At 36.4% G+C, this 18658-nt stretch overlaps 1 protein-coding gene across 2 annotated transcripts; it reads right to left on the bottom strand.

Moving 5' to 3' along the window:
* Window positions 1-292: 292 nt before the first annotated feature.
* On the bottom strand, window positions 293-3503 carry LOC140035389 (glucose-6-phosphate 1-dehydrogenase 2, chloroplastic-like). Of its 2 annotated transcripts, XM_072076177.1 has the most exons (6): window positions 3219-3503; window positions 2315-2548; window positions 2103-2197; window positions 1821-1935; window positions 813-1018; window positions 293-575 (listed from the first exon to the last, which is right to left on the bottom strand). In XM_072076177.1, exons 3-6 carry the CDS (start codon window positions 2162-2164, stop codon window positions 380-382), a joined length of 579 nt encoding a protein of 192 aa, XP_071932278.1. In that variant the 5' UTR covers window positions 2165-2197; window positions 2315-2548; window positions 3219-3503; the 3' UTR covers window positions 293-379. The 2 variants fall into 2 exon arrangements, with proteins under 2 accessions (XP_071932278.1, XP_071932280.1); XM_072076179.1 differs by lacking the exon at window positions 3219-3503 and having other exon boundaries at window positions 2138-2197; window positions 2315-2721.
* Window positions 3504-18658: the final 15155 nt, after the last annotated feature.

Consider the following 18658-nt stretch of genomic DNA (forward strand, 5'->3'; position numbering starts at 1 on the left):
AGAACAGAGCACCCATTTTTCCATAAACAAATTTATTTATCAGATAAAATAAAAATAAACTCATTTTTTCAATAAAACACCAAGTCTTTATGACGTTCTTCCATCATAAGAACAGAGTACCCATTTTGAAAGTAAAAAGGAATTTGTTTATCGTATAAAATAAAAATAAACTCATTTTTCAATAAAACATCAACTCTTTATGACTTTTTTCCATTATAAGAAAAGAGTGCCCATTTTATCATAAACAAGTAACTTCTTTAATTAGAAACCATCGACCCCTTACCAAAGACGATCAAATGCAACTAAATGATTTTCTTGCAAGAAAGTTGCCAAAAGCAGTTTTGTGACTGTAGTTGCTACTTTTTTTTTCAACCATTTTTCAACGGTACAAAGCACAAAGATACTCAAAGCCAATAGCCAAAAGCCAATATCTTTTTTCCCTAAACAGCAATTCTACAGCTAAAAGCCAAAAGAAAAATGAAAAATGTCGAGAGCTCAATTGCCAACAAAGTTCTTCGCAGCAGCAGCATGTTGGGCCAACCACAGCACTCGCACGTATTTTCCTACAGCTCGTCCTGCAAAAGGGTGGAAGTAAGAGAGTTAAAACAATTGAAATTTTTGATAACAAATCATCATGGTTAACTCAGCACTGAAGGATCAGACAAAGCCCTTACTTTAACATTTTCCTGTTGAAGGGGAATTACCAAAAGGGTAAGGCATTTGAACCAAATCAAGTTCAGATAAGCAACTCAAAAACTGTCATTGGCTATTCATTTAAAGATGACAACCAAATCCAGTACAAAGAGAAGCACCTAAAAATCTGGTCCTCCTCTAAATACTGCTTAAGAGCTTTTGTCAAAGCAGCAGAAGATTCAGAATCGCGACCAAAGGGTTTCTCAACAATGACCCTAGTCCAGCCATTTGCAGCAGATGCAGAGAGGCTCGCACATTTTACAGCATCTATAAAATTATTTGGTGGAATTGATAAGTAGAAAAGTCGATTAGAAACTCTGCCAGCCTACAAAAAAATAGTTATCATAAAAAATGTGAGGAAGATAGAGGGATATGCTATGATACTGCACAAGCAATTCTGAAACATTCAAGCTTCAAAAACAATGCGAATCACAAGGCTGGAATTTGGTGAGATCCTAATAGAAAAATCAAGTGACCAAAAACAATTTTGAAAGCACAATGGAACAGTTGGAATATCACTCTTTAAATGAAACACATATTTCACTTTGACCTAGCCGAACTTCATTGACAGCCCAAAATCAGAAGCAATAAATCTCATCTCTAATCTCCATAACAAGTTAAAAAAAGGGACGCTCATTACTTGGCTAATTATACTTATCAGTTATATAACTTAAGTGGCAACTGTAGTCATAAAATTAGGATTCCCAATTTTAATAAGAATGCAACAGAGAACTCCAAAGTATTCTACTTGTCAAATTTTCTTACCAATATATGCACCAAGATCGAACCTTCCATCAAACTTTTACTCTTAGGATGCCATCACAGGTGATTGACAAGCGCACACAACAATTCACCGTATAAACAAGCAAAAGTGGAGATGCTGTAATTCTAAGGTTGTCTCATATTCAAATCAAATGAACCTCGTAATTGTAAAATTGTATGCATGACTTCATCAAGTTACAAAAACACACTCCACGTCACATGATAAAACCAGAAAAGGCTCTGACTTCAATATGTCACAATACCTAGAAAGTTTGGTCCTGCCTTAGATTAGCTTTTTAGTACAAACATGAGGCAAGCAAAAATTAACAGATGCTAAACAGCTGAAGTCTGCAAACGTTAATTACCTCCTGTTCCTTGAGTTTCTTATCAAGTTCTCCAAAATGTTCCTGGGAGTCATACTGACCACAGTGGTAAAAACACCTGTTTAGGAACTCTTCCATCTTTTCACCACAGTTTTCTCTACAAAGGAGAAAGTTATGCAAGAAAGTTTTAGTCAACTGCATAAGCACAAGTTCAAAACTACCACAAATGGCACCTGGAAACAACATGCTTTGTGGCAGGAGTAACAATAGCATCGACAGGTAACATTAAGCACATAAAACCAAGGAGAACAAAGCAAAGACCACCTCTTATCTATCCTGCAAGTAAGAGTTTTGCTAACCATGGTTCTAAGTTCAGCATCCGTCATCTTACTCCGAGCATAACCAAAAACAGTGAAATGCTGCAATGAAAAGAAATAAATATTTACTTATTCAGCGGAACAAAAGCATGTGGAAATTGGGCCAACACGATTTGTGCAAGTCAAACTAAGTGGAAACAGGATAAATAAGATGAAGACCTCAGGGAGGCAACCCTCATAGTAAAGTGCAAAAAAGTGCAGGAAATATCTTCTTCTTGGCAAGGTCTCCTGAGGCACCAACTACAGTGATGCTGACGGTGGATTTATCTCTATTGATATCAAAAGCAGCTGCCTCTTTGCGGTCCTCCGGGGAGGCTACATTTAACAACCCATCCGTCAACTTCTTTAGAGGAGTTTCATTTTCAATGGGGCTAATAGTTGCTGCTGCGGCACCTGTATTAGATCACCATTCACACAAGAAATCAGAACAAAGGAAACCCAAAATCCAGAAAAGCAATTTCATACCGGAACATCTACAACAAATGACAAAAAGTTCCAATCTTTTGCTAATATATTAGCCAATGTTATAGTAGCTAGCATATCATCCGAACCAAAAACAAGACACCCACCCATGACCCACCCAACCCCCCCCTTTTGTGGATCAATTCATTGATGAACGAACAATTGAATAAACGTATTAGCAAAGATGTCGGCTGGGATGTAAAGAAGCATTCTTCCAAACCATCCACAGGAAATTATGGACAAATTAAAACGAATCTGATCAGTTCCAAACCAAAAGGCACGAGCATTCCTCGTAGCTGGGATGTAAAAGAGACCCACAATGCAGCCCATTAGAACAGCAATAAAGAACTTCCCAAATCCGTCCAACGATTCAAAATCAAAATCAAGACCCCAACCGGGAACCATCTCCAAAACAATCGCGAGGCCCCAGAAAAACCCAAGAACCCCAAATACAAGACTCAACAGCCTCTCTGACCTTTTAGAAGCTGATCGCTCAAATGAAAGCTTGGCAATCAAAATTAACAATCTACATACCCCAACAATTCCTAACAAAATCGGGATCACGGACCCATTTTCTAAAATAACACATTAAAAAACCTACACCATCGCTTTTCCTTGAAGTCTGCCATTGCATCGGAAGGGTCTTTAAAGTGTGTTCATGATTGTATAAATTCAGATCTGGATGCTAGAGAGGAAGAGGGGAACCATATGTCTACGGGAAACTGAAAATTGATAGAGAGGGAAAGAGAGATAGAAGGAGAAAGGTGCAGGGGAGGTTGCGATTGAACTTTCGAGGGCTCTGATTGAGAACAATATATTTGGGAAAGTAGCCTTGCAAGTATGGAAGGTTTGGAATTCATGTGGTGCTGCGCTTAACAAGTGCTGTGCCGGGAATAGTTAAAAAATTTTCAATGCGGGGCTCTGCTAAATATTGGAATGGAGCAAAATTTTGAAATTTTCACAAAAGAGCACCCATAATTTCTCACCAATAACATAAACTTTGACCCACTAGAATCAGTATTTGGAGGGAAGCTTTCCCGCACTCATTTTGGTGAGAATTTTAAACGAGAAAAGTCTTTGCCCTCGCAGAGTATGTGATGGCGCCAATTTTTGGTGAGGCATTGTCCTTTTCCTTGCTATAAGCCTCTTAATAGCGTCAAGTTTTCTACTTCTTGCTAAAGTTGTTGTCGCTAATACCCTTTTTTGTTGTAGTAAATGGAGGAAAGCCATAAAAAATTGATGTTTTATTAAAATATATTTTTTTCATTCGATAAATAAATTTATTTATGAAAAAATGGGTGCTTTGTTCTTATAATAGAGGAAAACTATAAAGAGTTGATATTTTATTGAAAAACGGGTTCATTTTTATTTTATTCGATAAATAATATTTTTTTTTGAAAAATGGGTACTATATTCTTATAATGGAAGAAAGTCATAAAGAACTGATTTTTATTGAAAAAAGAGTTTATTTTTATTTTATTCGATAAATAAATTTATTTATGGCAAAATGGATACTCTTTTCTTATAAGGGAGTAAAGCCATAAAGAGCTGATATTTTATTGAGAAACGGGTTCATTTTTATATTTTCGATAAATAATTTTTTTATCCGATAAATAAATTTATTTATGACAAAATGGGTACACGGTTCTTATAATAGAGGAAAGGCATAAAGAGTTAGGATTTTATTGAAAAATGGGTTTATTTTTATTTTATCCGATAAATAATTTTTTTTAGGAAAATGGGTACTCTATTCTTATAATGAAGGAAAGTCATAAAAAGTTCATTTTTTTTATTGAAAAACGGGTTTATTACAATTTTATTCCAGCCAACTGCGACCCATTTTCCCACTAACCTAAAGTAGACGGACTAAATCATTGAGTTTGTTAACCACAGTCAAAATTAACACAGAAGTAGCTGACTCAAATCACTGAATCCTTTATGGCTTATACCAAATCAATACTAGGAAGCTTATTTGAAATAAGAATAAAATATTTTATAACTGATTAAAATTTAGTACATTAGTTAGTAAGTACTCGTAACATACTTGTATAATATATGATTATATGTATAATTTAATATTCTTTTGTACTTATATATTTTAAAATATTCTGTGAAAAATATTTTGACCTTTCACATAACCTTAGAAAATAATAAAATTTTATCGTATTATAAAATAATAATTTTATCTTATTATATTCATAGGTGTTAAACTATAAAAATTGTGATATAGAAACAAGTGATATTCTACATGTAACTAGGAAGATTTGTTGTTATTGTTATCCAAACTTTCAAACTTTTTAAAAATTGAAAATGATTACAAACTTACTTTTCTACAATTAGTATAATTTGTTAATTAGCCAAAATTCTAGCAAAAGGCAAGCAAATGCAACTTGTAATCAATCCATTCTGATGCATGTAAAAATAAGGTAGCATTATGCAAATAAATAAAAAAATTCACTTTATATAGTTCGTTGTGACAACCAGGCTTATTCCCACATTTGTTTGAATTTTGATTACAATGGATATAACCTATTCCCTCCAAACCCCAAATTTTGAATTATAACATTCAACCAAAACATGCTCAAACTCTCAGGCTCGGTCATACAAGGACAACTAGTGTGAATATCCATACTACGCACGGTGCTTACATTATTAAAATAAATTAAAAGATTATACCATTTTAATTTGAAAAAAGTTAAAAAAATTATACCAACATAATTAAAATTTAAGATTTGACTAACAATAGTTCAAAATATGACAAAAACTGTAAATCATTCAAGAATTGTGTTTTTGCGAAAGATGAATCCTAAAATGATAATAATAATTTATATTAGAAAATGAATGATATTTGGATAGAAATAAATGTAATTGCATGTTTTATTTGATTTTAAAATGAAATACTTACCAATATTATGCATTCGATTTGATAATCTTGTACAAAGGTGCAAATATTTTTTACACCAATCAACTTTTAGTATGAAAATTAATATTGGTGGTTTAATTAATTCTATTGAATTTTGAAGAATTCGTACTACAAAAAAAGTTCAGCAAGACTTGTATTTTTTTGAAGTGAACTTGCTGAATCTTTTTAAAATATTTCATTGGGATCACTATGGAGTGGGATTCGCTTTGTGATTAGTTATTTTTTTTCTTTGTAATCTCACAGGTTTGAAATTAAGATGCTGTTGAAATCAATAATGGAACCAATGGGGGCTAATGGAGGTCATAGCCCTCCTCCCCAAGTTTTAAAAATTTTAAATTATATAAATATTTGTGTAAAATAAAACTGGTCCTCCAAATTTATTATAATTTTAGTTTATATTATGAGAATATATAAATATATATATGTACGTGTGTGCGTGAAATAACTACATTTGGGTGGGATCACCATAGTGTAAAATTCATTTTGTGATAAGTTATTTTCTCTTTTGTAATCTTGCAGGTTTGGAACTAAGATGCTATTGAAATTTGTTTGGATAGAGTGTTATTTAAAATATTATTTGAAATAATTATGATAGCATTTTTTGTGATATGATGTATGTGAGATAAAAAAAAATGGATTGAAAAATGTGTTTATAATATAAGCAAAATATTATTTGAAAAAATCTGCTATCCAAACACTCCCAAACTAATAGGGGCTAATCGGGGCCATAGGTCCCTTCTTTTCAAAGTTTTAAAAATTTTAATTCATATTGTGTAAATATTTGTGTAAAAAAAAGTTAGCCCTTCTAATTTTTTATAATTTTAGTTTATATTATGAATATATATATGTATATATATGTATGCGTGTGTGTGTGTGAATTAAATACCTTTGAATTAATTTTTTATTAAAAATTATTTATTTTTTAATCCCTTTATAATTTGTGAATGATTGTGAGAGTAAAATATATTATAACAATAAGATACGTTGAATTGTGAAAATTGTAATTTAAACAGGTTACTAAATTTTGGATATTTGACTTTCGTAGTTGCGAATTTCTTAAATTGACCGTTAGTTATTACTATCAGTGATATGATAAGTGTCAGTAATAAATGTGAGATGTGAATTGAAATTTGCAGATATCATTTTACAGGGGTGGTTATTATCTGTTAGTTAAAGTTTAGGAGTTTGAATTTTACGGGGTAGTGAAAAAAACGTGCGGGAAATGTGGGAAAAATATGAGCATAATTATAGGATTTGTAGGAGCGGTTACATGATTAGTTAAGAGATAAACATTTTTTAATTATAAAAATGTAAAATTCTATTAAAATAGCATTCAAACTTTTGACAATTTTGGAAGCTCCCTATCCAAAACCCCCTCAACAATACATATAGATATACTAAATGATAGTTATGGTAGCGAAATAGCTTTTACCTAATATAACATGTTGTTGCACTTTTAGCGATCATTTGATTTATTGTTGGACCTATTCACCTAAATAGAATAACACTTAAAATCATGGAAAGTTTCCTATCTAAAATAGTAAGTTAAGCCTAATAGATTAGTAACTTTTATATCTCAAAAGGTAAATTGGAATAAATATTAAACTTAATTTTTAAATAAGTAGATTACTACTTTATATCCCAAACTTACTTTTAAAAGAGTAAGTTTAGTTCAAATAATAGTAAGTTTTTATACATAAATAGTAATTCTTACTAATAAATAGAAATGTATAAAAGTATTTATCGAAAAAAAGTATAAGAACGGAGTACCTATTTTCCTTAAATAAATATTTATTTATCTGACAACATTATATTGAAATGCATTTTTCGATAATAAAACCAGTTCTATATGGCTTTCCCCTATTATAAGTAAAGATTAAACCCATTTTCCGTAGAGGCGCATTCATATATTCAAACGTGTGTTTCAATTTAAAAGTTTCAACTCTTTATGGCTTTCTTCTCTTACAACAACATAATACCCAAGGTGCCTTAAAGACACAATGTTTTATCAGATAAAATGAAAATAATCCCGTTGTTGAATAAAAGACCAGCTCTTTATGTCTTTTGGACCGTTACACGAACAGAGTAGCAAGGTGCCTTAAATAGAAATGTATTTATCGGAAAAAAAAGTATAGTTAAACCCGTTGTCTTATAAACGACCAGCTCTTTATGACTTTCATCCATCATACGGTCAGGAGTACCCAATTTTCTTAAATTGGGTACTTCATTTATCGGAAAGCATACAAAATAAACGCATCGGTGTTTATTAAAAGAATCCCACTTTTCAATGCTTTCGTCCGATTTCGTACTTCTTCCTTACTACTATGCATACTGTGTTTAGCTTACCACCAAGCTTCGCGCCTTTTTTCCCTGCCCTTACTTCAGCGTACGACCCCCTCACTTTGGAAGTTGCCTAATTTAGGCACTCCACATTTTACATTTGCAGTTGTAATCCCCCAACACCCAACAGCCCTCCAGGTTGCAGGTAAAGAAGCCCTTTACAGGTGTCCATCACCCACACTTCCCCTATTATTTGTGGTCACAATCATACCGCAGCAACTTTCCACACCTCTTCTCTGATTCCTAAACATACTGCAGCAACATCCCCTTTAAAGGTTTGTAGCAGGTGTCTTTTTCTTTTGTTTTTCTTAATTTTTTAATTCATTTTCTTTGCGCTAGCCTAATATAATTCTTTTCTCTTCTCTTCCTTAGGCTGCATTGGTTGTTTTAAAGTGTATAGAATCACTAATTTTTTCTTAATTTTTTTTGTTCGGTTGCTTTCTATTGGCCCAATATAATTCTTTACTCTTCTGTTTCTGTTTCTCTCCGGGTGAAATATTAGGCAGCATTTGGGTGTCTTAAAGGTCTGTGGAAGTATTGAATATGGTTAGATTTGGTTTTTTTTGAGGGATTGCAAGTTTTTAAGTTTTTTTTATTTTTATAATTTTTTCCTCTTCTCTTCCTATTTCTCTACATGTGAAATATTAGGCAACGTTTGTGTGTGACATTTTTATCATTTTTTGAGTTTTTGTTATTATGATTTTTCTCTTTTTTTTATGATACTTAGTTTTGGTGTTTTGAAATATCTGAAAATTCAGGGCACGAAGAACTGGTGATTTAGTGGTTTTTTCCCACTTTGTTTGGTTGTATTTCTTTTCCATTTTTTCCCTTTTCCCTTCTACACTAGTGAAGAGGGAATTTTTTGCTATTTTTAGGGAATTTTTTGAAGAGTTCGTGGTGTAGTGTTTTCTTTTTCGTCCTACTTTGCTTGATTGTGTTCTTTTTGCTACTTTGCTTAGAAATAATTTAGCTAATTTTTATGCTCTCTACGTTGGTCCGAAATATGATACTACCAGAGCAAAAGATAGGATTCAAAGCAAATTTCACTTCACAAGACAACTTTGCCCTTCCTTATATTAAGAATCATTCTTTCAACTAAATTCTCTAGACCCCATGACAAACCTTTTTTTTCCTTTTCCTATTCCTAACTACAAAAAGTTTTCAATTCTTGATCATCATGATCGCCATGACAATAAAGCCACTATCACTGCCACAACCATTAATCTTCAACCTAGCTTCATCTAAAAAATTGAACAAAAGCGTAGGTTGCGTTTGGATTGCAATTTTTCAACGGAAAATCACTGTAGTTTTCCACCGGAAAATGCGGAAACTTGTTTGGATTGCACTTGTTCAAATATGTTGTTTGGATTGCATGATTTTTCAACAGAAAAATATGGCACCAACCTTTTTCGAATAATACTGTGCTAACGACTGGCTCCTTATGCCTTATTATGACCTTGGTCTAGATAAAAAGCAAAATGAAGGTGAATTTCTGGTTAAAGGCACTGCAATAAGGCCCCCACATATGTATGACCAAAGTCTTTGGTGAAGGCTATGAGGCGTAGCTATAAAAAATAGCATCCATACGCGTTCTTGGTAATACCGTGATTATTAACGATTGGACAAAATTGGCGGTGCTATTGGTAAATGCAAACATGTTGGTGAATGTGAGATATCTGCAAGCAATTTCGATGCTTGCATATGAACATTGCTTAGGTTGCTATAATGGAACTAAAAGGTGCACTTCAAACTCGTGTACAGTTACTAAACACGAGTAGCATGCCAAAAAGGTTACCAATGTTGTACAAGCCTACATGTTGTTGGTTTAAATTTTGGGCTAGACCCTCTAATGACAATGCCTTTAGATAAAGGGTTGAACGATGGTATATACCAGGCCATATGGTCTGCATTAAACCAAGGAGAAATCAGAGACCAGTTTGAGCCTGTGTTGAAATGGAGATACCATCCTTATGCAACATATAGGTAAATATAAGTAGTCAATCGTATCCAAAGTGGATCAGGACAGTGTGATCAACATGTCATCAAATGTTTAGAAAAAGGGGAGTCCATCAGGGAGAAAAGCAAAAAGATTCAACTTAGGCAGCTAAAGAAGAACACCACCTTTGGTTTTTTCTAACGTGAAACATTCACCAAAGCATCACATCTTCAGGACATACAAGCTAAAATAACGAATTACGGACAAATTTTCAATTACAAAAAGGATCTAAAGCACATGAACAAAGGTAAGTGTACAAAATTAGTGGCATTCAGGTTGTTTAAAGCCAAAATAGACCACACAACTGGCCATGACTTGCTTTCGTTTGGATAGCACATTCATGGTACAAACTTATCTCGGCTAAGGTTCATCCAAAAAATAAGCGATTACCCCATTGCAGTGAAATACACTTGGTACAGTGTTTAATTTTGTTGACTCCGCGCCGCCGGTCTGTCTTCGATGGTAGACAATCGACCCTCGACAGCATTCACTCTCCCATTCATCCTATCAACAACCTCACGCATTCCACGAACCTCGGCAATCATGGTTTGAAGGAGGTCGTGAATGGTTGGGTGATTGGTAGCCTCAGATGAGCCTGCTGCCATGGTTTGCCGTCGCGAATCTCGGTCGCGTCGCGGTCTCGATTGTTCCACATCCGTCGCGGCATATCGGATGAATATCGGGTGATATATATATTATAGTATATAAAAATTTTCAAAAAATCTGAAAAAATTACTAAAAATAGAAAATACCATAAAGAGCACAATTATCAACTTAAATTTACTAAATACCTACATTATCATATATAGTTACTAATTATTAAATAAAGTAATGTTGTCATTACCATAAGGGCCTATAGCATTAGCAATAAATGATTTTAGAATAAAGTGTCCGTTCTAATTCTATTTTATATGAGATAAAAAGTATATATAAGAATAAAATCATCATATCTTACATAATACAATACAAATCTCAGTACACAAAGGAAGTAGCGGTGTTTAGTTTAATACAATAAAAAAACAATTGCTACACGATACAAAAGCCCATCTTCTGTTTAGTGCAGCCACACCTCACTAGAGTCTTTCCCGAGTCTGCCCTTCATTTTTAGCCGTATCTTCCTCTGACTCCTCCCTTCATTTTTTTCCCAATTTCCGTTTCTCACTTTTTTCACCTCCTTCACGGCCAAATAATGTGAAAATTGAAGAGCCGGCCGTCACCTTTATTGTTTCTTTTGCTTTCCCTTTCCCGCTATTATTGTCTTCCTCCAACAGCCTGCCGTCACCTCTGTTTTGAGCTGCAGCAGAACGATGAAGAAATTGAAGAACCGATCGGCTTGTACCTCCAGCCGGCCATCACCTTGATTTTGGAGTAAAGCTCAAAAAGTAGTGATGGATTATGCAGAAATTGCTAATATGGTTCTCCCTTTATCCCCACTTTTCCCTAAATTTCTCCAACCGGTTGTTTTGAGCCCATTTTTTCATAAATTTCTTTAGCCGATTTGAAATTGCTGGTATGCTTTGGGCCTCACTTTTTCCTAAATTTCTCCCTTTCTCCAGCCGGTTGTCTTTGTGATTGAAAAATGAAAAAATAAAGCATGGGAAAAGACTGCAACAACCGTATAGCTGTGGTGGACCACCTTTTGTAATTGTAGGACAATAATTTACTTCTCTGTTTGAACTTTATTTGGTTTTGTAAAAGGCTCTGCAACAGCCGTAGCTAGCTGTGGTGCGATGCCTTTTGTGTCGTTTCGGTGTTTGTTCCTTTTTTGTTTGGTTATGGCTTCCCAGTTGCTGTTTAAACTTGTTTACCGGTACATATCCGAGTCGAATCCGAGAATTTGGCCGTTATCTTGCTACACGGTTCCAATTCGGACGATATCGGCTGATTCGGAGTGATTCAAATCGGATATGGTGTAATCGGCGTTTCGGGTATCGGTATCGGAACGGCACTTGCCGTTCCAGTTATGACTCGGCCGAGTTGGCGAACCTTGCCTGCTGCAGTGCTAGTTTGCCTATGTTCCTCTTCATCTTCTTCCTCTTCGTCTCCCAATTCCTCTTCATGGCAATAGGCGATTCGATTGATAGTGGCTTGGTTCACTATGGTTGATGCAGTGTTGTACAATTCTCCTGTCAAATCTACACCAAAGTGCTCAAAAATACACGTCAAGGTTCTAGCATATAGTAGTGCTTTCTTAGCCCCCTTAAACGCTGCAGTTCTTGACATGGCTCCGAGTATGATTGTAGATATCGGAATCCTGATACATTGCCTAATCCAGCCTCCAATTTGTCTAAGAAGTACATATCCATTACCCGGACTTCATTTTTACTGCTTGAAGTCGAAAGAATGTTGTGATTAAATAAATACACTAATAAGCTATGCCGCAGCCTAAGACTCTTAGTGGGAATAGGTGCTACTTCCATTCTTACGTCCCCAGTCACAGGATCTACTACCTGTTTAAAAGGATTAAAGCTAGTGCTATACTTATGGAGAGTCATCTCGAATTGCCATGTCGGATCCCCTCGAACAATGTACTTTCCATGTTCAAACACGGGACCCTCGTCCATTCCTCCTAAAATCTCAAACAATGACTGTCTTGTTAGAACTATACGTACACCTTTAACATAACTCTCTAGTTTGATGGAACTGACAATTCATTTGTTCGAGATGTTCGCACAGAATTGTCGCACCAAATTCGGGAAATACCGTCGAGGTAAATTCAACATACAATCCCAACCCATTGTTTCAAACTTTTCACGAAAGTGATATATGCCATCAAACCCTGGATCAAGGTCGACTTCAACTAGAATCCTATTATTAGCCCGAATGACATACCAATCTTGGTTTTCAACACAACTGAACCTAGATGCATCAAAGTTGGGGACTTGACTGGTGCTACCACCAAAAAAATGGTCCCGATTACTCTTGACCACGATTGTTTTTCTAGTCCTAGGTGGCATTTTTTCCTATTTTTGAGTTTACAATGCTGCTTCCCTGACCAAATCAAGCAAAATCAACATCCAATTTATGTAATTTGTTACACACATTAGCCCTAGGTTGTAGATAAATTTGCATCTCACTCAATTAAGCATCTGAAAATAACAAAAGGCAAAGTTTGATCCTGACTTGACACACATGCATTATTGAGTAACGAATGTTACATCAACTTGCATTACAAGACACTTAGGAATAACGGTTGTTTTTGGAGGGATTATGTTATTCTGTCATCACAAATATCCGAACCATATGGGTTTGCGATTCCTCTCAGATTGCATACTGGTCCATAGTTATTTCATCTAACTTTAAATTTATTTAACATGACCTTTCATCAACTTTGACAGGGAAACACTTTACTTTAATCCACTAATTGGGGTTCGAATTCGTCCCCCGCAGTAATTAGCCATAACCCTAACCATATTAAGAAGGAACATGGTAGGACGTGTTCCCTAAAAGCCATTAAGCGAAAATATGGAAAACAGAAAAGAAAGTATGGGTCTCAGTGAACTTACCCGCGCGCGCCAGCACAGCAATGAACCTGGTGTGTGCACCGGTTCGGCAGCGACGAACCGGAGATGAGCGGTGCATCCCTGATAATGCCGAAATGAGGTCTTTCGACTGTAGGAGTATTTGGGCGGAGCAATAGTCGTTGAGTGCGGCGGCCAATATGGTGTGTTTGAAAGTGCAATTCAACCCTACCTTCAGATACACAAATAGAAGTGAAAGGGTTCTAGAAATACGAACATCCAATTATTGTTAAAATAGAACACCGGCGCCAATCTTACATGGATCTTATCGCCAATGTTATACTGCTGGAAAAAATGAACCTGGTAGCAGTTGTAGAACAGTTGGCTATTATTATCAGACAAAGACCGGCCGAAAAAACACCGACGCCGGTGTTTGTTCTCAAAGTTTGGGCCTCATTTTCGCGAACCAGACGCACACCGGTGCAGGCCCAAATGAAAACACCGACGCCGGTATTTGTATAACCAAGGTCGTTACGTTTGCGAATCAGACAAACACCAGCGTCCCTAATCTATAAAACTCCGACGCCGGTATCTGTCTGCCCTCTAGGAGGCCGATTGTTATATGATCTGTTAGCCTGGCTCGAGTTAGTCCTGTGTTAACTGGCGCCGGTGTTTGTAGGGATTCGCCCCAATTTTGACCATTTAAAACTTCTAAATCACGAATATCCAATTACCAAAATCTATTCATATCAGTAGAATTGCCAGCATAATAGTTAGTTTATATCTATCTATATAACACAACCAATAGAGCAGCACTCTAAGTAAAGCGTTATTAGAAACATTCTCCATACAGACTTAAAATATTCCTTCCGTTAGAGCAATTTCTCACAATACACACTTTTATACTCAAAAGTACAACAAACCAGAACAGTTCGTTCAAAACACAGAACCAGCAAGTTCTCACGAGTTTACATTGTGTTGCAGTCTTGCATAAATACATTAGATGTACGACCATTTCCATTTTCAAAAATAGCTACTAGCAATCATATATAAAAGCATCAGTAAGAATAGCAAGCACTTTCTAATTTTGGGCGTAATGGAATTTTGCCACCGGAGTAACTATATCTCCCATTCCGGTGGTCATACATATGATCAATTATGGCCATTCGGAAAGTATTCCAATCGCGCTGTGCCGCAGCAGATAAGTCAATTTGCTGACGTTGTGCATCGGGATCCGCATTTAAGTCTTCATTTTCGCAGGACTCCCTTGCAAACAATTCATCATGTGGATACTCATCTCCAATGAAGTTATGTAATACATAACAGGCAATTACCAATTCTACTTGTCTACTCATCAAATAGTTTGGCATTGGCCCTTTCAAGATCAGGAATCTAGCCTTTAGCACTCCGAAGGTCCGCTCAATGACATTGCGAAGTTACGAGTGCTGATGATTGAAAAGCTTATACTTGCCTCTTGGTCCTCCTGCTCTCCCGTCGAACTGATCTCGTTGGTATCTATGGCCCTTATGCGGGGCCAAAAAATCAGGCATATTCTTATACGCCGAGTCCACAAGATAGTATTTACCTAGTTGAGGACATAGACAAAAGCAAACCCTGTTAATTAGGCCAAGAGAGCTTACACAATCAAGATTAATGACCAGTTTGATACTTGTAAAACCAATCAAATTGTGAAGGCTAACTTAACCTGTAGGAGGCATTGGAAATGAGGAATCAGGGGACAGGACAGCATGCTGAAAAACTCTAGCGTCATGTGCACTCCCTTCAACACCAGCATAAATATAAGTGAAGTGCATGTCGTGGTCACAAGTAGCTAGCACATTCTGTGAAATTTCGCCCTTTCTACTACAAAAAGTACGTTGCCGAGTCAATGATGGAAAGGTGAAAATCAGAGTGCCGTCAATTGCACCAACACAGTCCTATTGTTTGAGCAAAGTTAAGTGTATAGTAGTATTAAAAGCAGACAATTACCAAACGCATCCATATCAACTGAAATTGTAGCCAAGAGAACGGGTAAAATTTGATGGGACAATTAGATGTGTTTACCTTAAACCATGGATAGAAGGTGTTGCTACTGTATATCTTGGTATGCACAGCAGTCTCGTCTCTCGGCCTTATCAGAATCGGGGCTAAACGCATAATAGCTTGCAACGCCTCCTTAATATTCCTGTGGATCGTTTCAGTAGTGTGTTGAAACCTCTCGGCAAGATTTCGGTGCCGTTCATCATGGCTAACACAATGTAAAGCCATGCGTATAGCCTCTTCAACTTGAACCCTTTTGCGATAATCTTGTTTAATGAAATTCCCTGCTTGTAAGATTTCACATAGCTTTAAGAAAGAAGGAACATCTATTCTCATGGCATTTTGCACTCTATCATGATGTCCTGCTTTAAGTTCATTGATCCAGTCTTTTCCAGTTTGTGCAGAGTCATGACATATTCGCTTTTCGCCAACCACACCCGTTACTGTGTAACGTGGATTCAAATGTGCATTCATACCAAACAAAGCTAAGAACTCAAGTTCTTCATCATCTGACGATGAATCACCATGTTGTGGTTCAAGGGCATTCTGCATTGTGGCTTTTACCTGCAAACTATATGGTCTCCAGTTAAGGATACAGAGTTGGTCCTAGTGCATTGGAAGTTTGAAGAGTTGAAGGATATCCAGCCGAGAGAGAGAAAAAGAAGATATATTTGGGTGAACAAAGAAGGCGCAAATGGAAACCAAGTTCATAAAACAAAACCCAATGCCAAAAAAACAGGCAGCTGTTCATAAAAGCGGAGAAAACTAAAAATGTAACATCAGTTTTGCCCTGCAAAGCAATGAAGTACAAGTTCGAACAACATCTAAGTACAACTAATCCCTAATATAACACGAAATTCGTTCTGCATAAGCGTACAACAACCTATGTTAAAATTGACCAAGTGCTCTCAAGTAGAAGGTGAACGGGCCTAGGAAGAACAACATGATTTGTTAGATCAACAACCTATCACGTTACAGGCTATTAATCCATGAAATCCTCTGGGCAGCGGACATTGCTATAAGCATCTACCTCCATACATCTTCCTTAAAAAAAGTGTATGCCTTCTTGGCCTGGCAGGGAAAAAGGAATGTTTCCAATTTGTCCACTTCTTGTACACAGTGGCGGTGAAGTACTGAGAATTATATGATCCAGACTTACTGGAGTAGTATTCACGCTTTGCCTTAACTACAAGGCCAAACTCCTCGTAAGCACAATCATATATTTCATCACGCTTTCTCTTCCTAGACAAAGACCTTGAACCCTCTTGCAAAGAAGAGGTACCTCGACTATTCTTACACTTTCCCTTCTGGGCATCCCGGCATTGTGGCTCCTTGTTAGAGACCGTTTCGCAGTTCTCAGCATCTACATCACCTGGCGTTTCCAACCCTGGCGCAGACCCCTCTGTACCTATTGTACAGTTACCCTCATTTCTACCATAGTTCATTGCTTTGATCGGGCCTCTTCCCCAGTTAGAGGTGGGTCATTCAAAGATTGGCCGTAAGTTCCTAGGGCGCCAATATCTGCAAAAAAGTTCAACTAAATTCCAGTAATGGTCGCTGGGCCAATTCTTGATAAGACTTATGTCTTTGTCCTACACAAAATACGCAACAGCCTTAGCTTGAATGTGAATGAAACAAATTAAGACGTTTCTGGACGCGACAATCGTAAAGAGTATTAGATAATTGGATTGACTAAGTAGAAGTCCCTAACCTGGCCATAGTATCTCCAAACATAATCTGGTACAGCAAAGCACTTTAATGTTTCATTCCACCCTACGCCAGTTTGGCCCCCAATTTACTTGAATAGCCATGCAACCCTCATGAAACTGTAGTACTTCCTTTTCACTTGCTCATAATCGTATGACTTATGGCTAAACCTCATGTTCAGCCTATTCCACACATCCTCAAACACACAGGCATTTATGTTATTTTTAGACAAGTTGCCAACTTCCTTGTGTTCCTGCAACAGCTGAACATAATAGCACTCTATTTCGTATTCCCACTTGGCTATGGCACTAGAACCCCCACTGTCATTAGTCTTGCCTCGAGCCATCTAAGACGTAAATTCCAAATAAAGTAGTATCAGTCGACCATTAATGGCAATATTGAAAGACATTAAAAACCGCACAACAAATAGGGTTGTCTTTGAAAACCTGCACTGAAATACGATTGTGGTAGTATTTCAAGCACACCTCAAGGTCGTTTGAGCCACTCTTTGATTGACAACAGTTGCTGGTACTAGAACACGGCGTAGGGGAGGTTCCTAAACGATAAGACTACTGTTAGGAAAAATAAGGTGTAGTGCGTGTAAATGCAACCCAAAGCAGTGGCATATATACTACTAGGACAATTTACTATGCACCCATGAATACAAGGCAAACATAAGTAATTCACCTTTTAATTTATGGGGACTCGAAGACATGAAACGGTGAGCAGGTGATCGAAATAGATGCAGCACAGATCAGAGAGTATGCCAATGTCTGGAAGGAATGCAACCAAAACAAAGACGTAGCTAAAAAAGCTTTCTGTTGCCGAAAGGTTCAGAACATAAGACGTCATTGATAATATTAACCAACCATCTGGCCTGTTTCAATTGTATTAAACAGCGGTTTGAATAGCAATACCAAAAACTTTCTAAAAGACCCTGAACTAGATCCACAACAGGCTCCCGTTTCAATAAATTAAATTACGTTCTTGTTATATAATTCCAGTTATGAAAAGGATGCTTATTTTACAATTGGTGACAAGCATTGATACTAATAATGGACATTCATTGCACCTATAATACAATACACACTTCAAACGATATGACCTCAGTAGGGGCGTGTTCAGATGCTAGAATATGACAAACAATGGCATCAAATTTTAGCACAAACAGCTTCATCTCTGTGTTTTGAAATGAAAAGATTCATATTGGCAATCATAGAGAAATTTGCAACCCGTAACCACACTCGCGTAAGGGGTACTCGTATGTCAGAGCCCAATCCAAAAAAATGTAGGTACAATATTATCGTGATGTATAGAGAGTAAACCAGCAAATTTCCCTACAACAGATACACTTGGTACACCCAAAACAATCGACAAACAATTCAGAAATTATAGGGGATTAAGCAGGATAGGGAGCTATGTTTCACGAACCAAAGGGAAATAGCATAAATGTAGATGCATTTTTATTTCAATGTGCACTCCAAATTACCCGCAAATACAATGCTTATGATCATTGCATTGGTTAAACAGTGACGTCAATTTCGACAACCAAATAACCACGGCCGGCATGGCCA

The sequence above is a fragment of the Coffea arabica genome, chromosome 2c (assembly GCF_036785885.1).
Source record: "Coffea arabica cultivar ET-39 chromosome 2c, Coffea Arabica ET-39 HiFi, whole genome shotgun sequence".
Classification (NCBI taxonomy): domain Eukaryota; kingdom Viridiplantae; phylum Streptophyta; class Magnoliopsida; order Gentianales; family Rubiaceae; genus Coffea; species Coffea arabica.